At 44.5% G+C, this 6,000-nt stretch overlaps 1 protein-coding gene across 1 annotated transcript in view; it reads left to right on the top strand.

Moving 5' to 3' along the window:
* Nucleotides 1-225: 225 nt before the first annotated feature.
* The window catches only part of CHN1 (chimerin 1), a 118,100-nt gene continuing 112,325 nt past the window's right edge, over nucleotides 226-6,000 (top strand). Inside the window, exons 1-2 of the mRNA XM_066612265.1 lie at nucleotides 226-274; nucleotides 445-556. Of these exons, the coding sequence (XP_066468362.1) occupies nucleotides 538-556 (19 nt within the window). The 5' untranslated portion in view covers nucleotides 226-274; nucleotides 445-537. The remainder of the gene's footprint in view (nucleotides 275-444; nucleotides 557-6,000) is intronic.

The following is a 6,000-nucleotide window of genomic DNA, read 5'->3' as shown; positions in this document are numbered from 1 at the left end:
ATCTCTCGAGCGTGGGGCGAGGCGCGGACGTGGCCACCATCCCTGAAGCCGGCACAGTCGCAGGGCCCGTCCCGGGGGGGGGGGGGGGAGGGGAGGGGCGCGCGCGCCAGTGGTCCTGATGCTGGGGATGGCAGGTGGCGGTCCACGAATCCCGTCGCCATGGCAACTCACGCAGGGTGATGCGCCAGCCGGGGAGGCAGGCAGGGAAGGCGGAGATGCTGGTCATGTGGGGAGGCAAGATGGCTCCCGGCGCCTGAAGGCTGCCGCCTGAGCGGTGAGTGGGTGGGCAGAGCGAGCGCGCAGCCGGGCAGAGAGCGGCTCAGTTCTCTGGGAGGCAACAGCTGCTGTCCTCCCCCTCTCCGGGCCGGGCCAGTCAGCCACACACACGCAGCCTCCCCTCCCCACCGCTCGCAGCCCTCCTGACCACAAGAACTTTTGTTGCAGGGACGGGAGAGCCGCAGAGCCCATGTCCCCCAGCCAAGCCGGTCTGCTGCTGCTCCGTCCCGACGCGACCCTGCCACTAGCAGCGCCTTTGCCATGGCTCTTACCTTGTTTGGTGAGTAGCACCCTTGGGTGCAGTTCAGCCTGGGGCTCCTTCCCCAGCTCGGGAAAGGGAGTGAGGAGTTGTCGTCCTGGGGAAGGCAGGGGGTTTGGGGGTGCCTGGTCTGGCAAGACAAGGCTGGGCTCTTTCTCTGCCTGCCTGTCCCCCATTGTTTCTACTCAAGGCACAGCCTCTGGGCGTGGGCTTGCTCTCCTGCAGCCAGTTCTGCTCTTTGGAGTAACTGGGAGGTGGCTGACTGGCACGGGGAGTAGGCAGTTCCGGACAACCTGATGTTGTAACTCTCTAGCTACCCAGCAATTAATTTTTTGCTATACAGTTTGCAGTGGAAACAAAGGGGGGCCAAAGAAAGAGGTGGGTGGCTGGGTGGGCGGGAGCGTGGGTGGGTGTGCGCCTGGGAACACCCCTCCTAGTTAATCCTCTTTGCTGGCCTCACTGAAAAAAGTTATTCTTGCACTGTGAGAGACTGGATTGATTTTTGTTGTTGTTGTTTGTATTTTTTGGTGGCATGGAAAGCCGATCTAGGAGGGAATGTCAAATGTCTTCTGCTTGAATTGATGGAGACCATGTACAGAAGAAGAGGTGGGCCAGGACCTTCACATTTTGTGGATTTCTGCATATAATCTACTTAAACAATAACCAGCTTTCTGTAGATAGTATTTCAAAAGACTTCGCATCTAAGAAATGAGATGGTTTTAAAACCATGTTGTGCCTTGATCATGTATGTTTTTTAGCAGCCAGCAGTGTTTCTGGTAAATAAAATATTAAGCTGACAGCGGTAAACGATGGCAGATTAATATATTTAAACTGATTATTAAGCTTAATTGCACACGTTTCTAACTTGGCAATTAAAAAACCACTTGGTTACAGTAATGTGAAGCAAAAAGTGTCTTGATATTAACATATCATTTGTGGAAACAAATTTCATGACATAAATAACTCATGGCTGCTCCTTAACTGAGGAGTGCTTTCTAGTGGGCAATTTCACATAATGATAATTTATGCATAATGTGCTTCCACATAATGTTGTGGAGATGGTATTTACTTCTAGGCAAAATTCTAAATATAAATCTGTTTGACACTTGGGGTAATGCGGAGTTACATAAAAATCAAAACACTTCCTCAGGCTTTCTTCTTTGCATTATAATTGCTACACTGTTTTTATAATCTCTAAGTACCTTCAGTGTTCTCTTTCCAAATGCCTTGCAAGGAGCTGTGTAGATGAGGCTTGACAGTTACCTTCTTAGCAACTGTCTTTTGAAGCTATATTTTTCTTCTCTAACTTCTAGGTTACATGAGTCCATACTCCTTAGCAACAACAATTCACTAGTGCAAGTTATCTGGCTTTCTCTGCTTATGTTGCAGTCCTCCATCCCAACTTGTAGTGTGAATTAACCCTATTGTGCTGTTGGAATCCTCTGCACACTTACCTTAGAGTAAGTCTCATGATGCTCAACAGGGCTTTCAGATGACTAGACATGCATAGGATTGCACTGTAAGATGGGTTTAACGGAACCAAAGAAGCCCTATGACAGTTTCGCATAGCTAGTGAGAGACTGTTTGCTAGTGAGAGAGAGATTTCTCTTCTCCCCCCCCCCCCATGCAAGAGATGAGGAGAATCAAATGGAAGCAGTCAGTCCTGAACTTCTCATGTTCCTGTGATAGTGGGTTTCCAAGGAATATTCATGGAATTGTTAGGTCTGAGTCACCTCTGTACAGTGCTATAGGCAGTGGCTAGTGCAAAAAGGTCTCATTCACAATTTACTAGGGTGTAATACAACTTGAAACTAAGAGACTGTTTTTGCAACCTCCCAACTTTTTACTTATTTGGAATTTTAACTTATCAACCAAACAAACTCTGTTCATAAATAGCAGCTCTTTTGAATTCTGATAGCAGTGTTGGTTTATTCTTTTAAGCAGTGTAAAATTATTCTTTTAAATAATTCTGATAAAGTTATTTTATAGTCCATTCCTAGAAAGATGACAACAAAACCTTGCTGATCTGTTCCTCTTTTTGGATCTTTGGTTCTGCTGTTATTCATAAAACCCATTTCTAAGCAGAAACTGAAGTTACTGTTTTGTGTGGTAAAAGTAAACAAAGTTGTGCCAGTTTATTGTCATTCTATCAAAAAAGGAAATGAGTAATTTCATAGATCATGAGAGTGCTGGAGGCATAGGTTACCTAGATTTCAGCAAATCATTTGACAAAGTGACTTCAGGATAAAATGTGGGCTTTATGGTGCTACTGTTAGATGGGTTCAAAGCTGGTTCAGCATCTGTTCTCACTGAGTCCTAATAAATGACTCTACATCAACTTGGAGTGAGAGTTCAGGTGGAGTGGCAGTGGCACTATAAATGGAGTGGCAATGGCACTCAGGTGGAGTGGCACTATAAATGACCTGGATGAAGGGATCGAGGGAATGTTTGTCAGATTTTCAGATGGCACAAATCTGGAATGGGATACCAATGCCCTGGAACAGAGAATCAGAATTCAAAATGATCTTGACAAGCTTGAGCATTTTGCCCACACCATCAAGTTGAAGTTCATCAGAGGCAAATGTAAAGAAGTCCTGCACATAAGTACAATGAATCACAGGCACAAGTACAGGACAGGGAGATGTGGTTTAGCAGTAGAATGTGTAATAAGGATGTAGGTGTCATGGATTCAAAATTGACAATGAGCCAGCCATGTAATGCAGCTGCAAAAAATGGCTAATGCAGTGCTGGACAGCATTAACCAAGTCATAGAGTAGAAATCACAAGGGATAGTAGTTCCTCTCTATTCTGCACTAGCCACGTCTCACTGTGTCCAATTTATGCTGGAAATTTTTTAAAGGACATCACTGATAAGCTATAATGGGTTCAGAGGAGATGATCTTGAAACAAATGAATGGTTAAGAACTTGGTATGTTTAGGGTAGAGAGAAGAAGACTAAGTGGAGATATGATAGTAGTCTTCAAGTTTTTGAAGGGCTGTGGTACAGAAGACAGGGAGGACTTGCTCTCTTTCTTATGCTGTCATTTAATTTCTGTTGCTTTCATATGTAAGTGAAAGAAGAGCTGTAGAAGGACTCAGTTGGACCATCACTGCAATGCTCTGGTGTGCTAGGTGTTGATCAGTTTGGGGAGAGACAAAATGTAGTCTCCATGGTTTAAGGACACTTTGAAATGAATGGCTTTTAGTTGTCTTCAAGAAATGATTAGCTTTGATGAGTTGATTGAGAGCTTGTTAGTAGCTCTGAAGAAGGGCCAGTTAGTGATTTGCTTGACTTGGCAGTTGATGCTTTCTATCCTCACACACTCCACAGTTTGAAGTATATGTTCATAGTCAGAGAGGTTGTGATGGGTGGGGATTGTGTGAATATGTCTAATAGGGTTTGGGGCTCAGTTCTATCCAACTTTCCAGCACTGATGCAGCTATGCCAATGGAGTGTGCGCTGCATCCTGTGGGGGGGGGGGGGAAGTCACAGAGGCCTCCCTTAAGGTAAAGGAATGTTTGTTCCCTTACCTTGGGTCTGCATTGCAACTGTATTGACGCTGAAAAGTTGGACAGGATTGGACCCTCTGTATTCTTTTTACTATGCAAAAGACTGAAAAGTGAATGTGGCAAGAATTGCACTGGGGCACTTAAAGCCCCAGTGCCGTTTACCCAGCCTCCTCCAATGGGCTTGGGGCAGAGGCCAGAAAATGGAGGGAACTGATTGGCTGCTGAATCAGTTGTTCTTCATGGTAGCCATTTTGCAGTCACCTTTCCTGCTTTACCTTCAGGGGAATGGCTGCCATTTTAAGTCCTGGGTGACTTGGAGGCTTCTCCTTTCAAGCAGAGTCTCTGGGTCTTGTCTCCAAGTGCCTGGGAAGGGCCCTGACCACAGGCTGGTTCTTTTGCTGGGAACCTTCCCACTCGCTGTGTTGATTCTGTCCCTTCTCTCAGGGACAAAGTGCTGGGTCTCCTCTGTTTCCCCCCTCCCCTTTGCAGCACAAGCGTTCATAATTGCAAACACAGAAGTTAGCCTTCCACTCTTTACTCTTAATCCAAAAATTTATTTATATACAATTACAGTAGTTATATTAGTGCAAACTTAGGCATATATACTAGGTAACTAAGGGGAAATCTTAGGCTTTATTTTAGGTTGTTATGCATAGTTGGATAACAAACGTGTGGATTTTTAAAGCATACATGTTAGTGTCTGTCAGTATGTGGGGAGGTGTGTATATACAGCTTGTTCCTTCCTATGATGACTATGGGGTTGGACTGGATCTGGAAGATCTGAGTTCAGCTCCCTTCTTAACCTTGTTGCTTCCTGAGTGACTTTGGCCAGTCATTATCCCTCAGGCTACCCTGAGCTCCTTGGTAGAAGGGTTGTATAGCATTTGATAAATAAATTAATGGTCCCTTGGGATGGCACTGACTGATCTGAGGGTGGCTTGTCTGTCACTCTAACATAGAATGGTTGTCAGTGCCATCATATGCAGTAAGGTGCCTAGGATTACATCCTGTGTCTTTATATTCTTAAATGCCATTTAAGTTCAGTCAAAGCACTGCTGGATTAGAACATTCATTGAAGGCGCTGTAAGCTATTCCTTAACCATCAATGAAGGTTTCTACACACATGATTGTGGATATGCCATTGTCAGGTGATTTCTGTAAGGGGTTCATTAAATTTACAGTGCTTTTTAATTTATTAATGATAATCATAATAATCCATTGTTGACATAGCAATACCTGGTGATAGTAGAACTGATGAAAAAGAGCGTGGAAAAAATTGGTAAATATCAGGATTTAAAAATTGAAATCCAAGATTATGGTGCAAACCAGCAGTGGTCATCCCAGTTGTGATTAGTATGCTGGGTGCAGTCCCAAAATGCTTAAGCTACTTTTAAAACATACGAACAATGACAAAACTGCTATTGATCAAATTCAAAAGCTACCCTGCTTGGTTCAGCACTCATTATTCGTAAACCCATTATAACATCCTAGTAATTAATGTCTAAAGAACAGGCAGCTGTGATATGCAAGAAATAATAATAAGTTGCTTAACACATGCTATGTTTGCACAACATTGCTTAGACCTTGGTATGGAGGCCCAAGTTCAATAGACTTCTCTATTTGCTTCTCTTATATCAGGCTATTTTTGCAGGTGAAATAGCCTTCAATAGGCCATAATTCCAACAGTGGCCAGTGACCATTCAGCACCTATCTGGGGCTGCATTTGCAAGTGAAGTAGGCCTTTATTGGCCTATAGTTACCTGACAGTGGCTGGCAAGCATTCAGCACCCTATATGGGGACTACGTTTGCAAATGAAGAAGATCTTTATTGGTTCATGGTTGCCTATGTCTTTATTGGCCAACCTTTGCCTGGCAGTAGCCAGCAAGCATTCAGCACCCTATATGGGACTACATTCCTAAGTCGTAGGCCTTTACTGGCCCATAGTTGCCTGGCA

This window comes from Tiliqua scincoides, chromosome 1 (assembly GCF_035046505.1).
Source record: "Tiliqua scincoides isolate rTilSci1 chromosome 1, rTilSci1.hap2, whole genome shotgun sequence".
Taxonomy (NCBI): Eukaryota; Metazoa; Chordata; class Lepidosauria; order Squamata; family Scincidae; genus Tiliqua; species Tiliqua scincoides.
The sequence above is the reverse complement of the archived record's forward strand: the minus strand, read 5'-3'. Positions and strand labels throughout refer to the sequence as shown.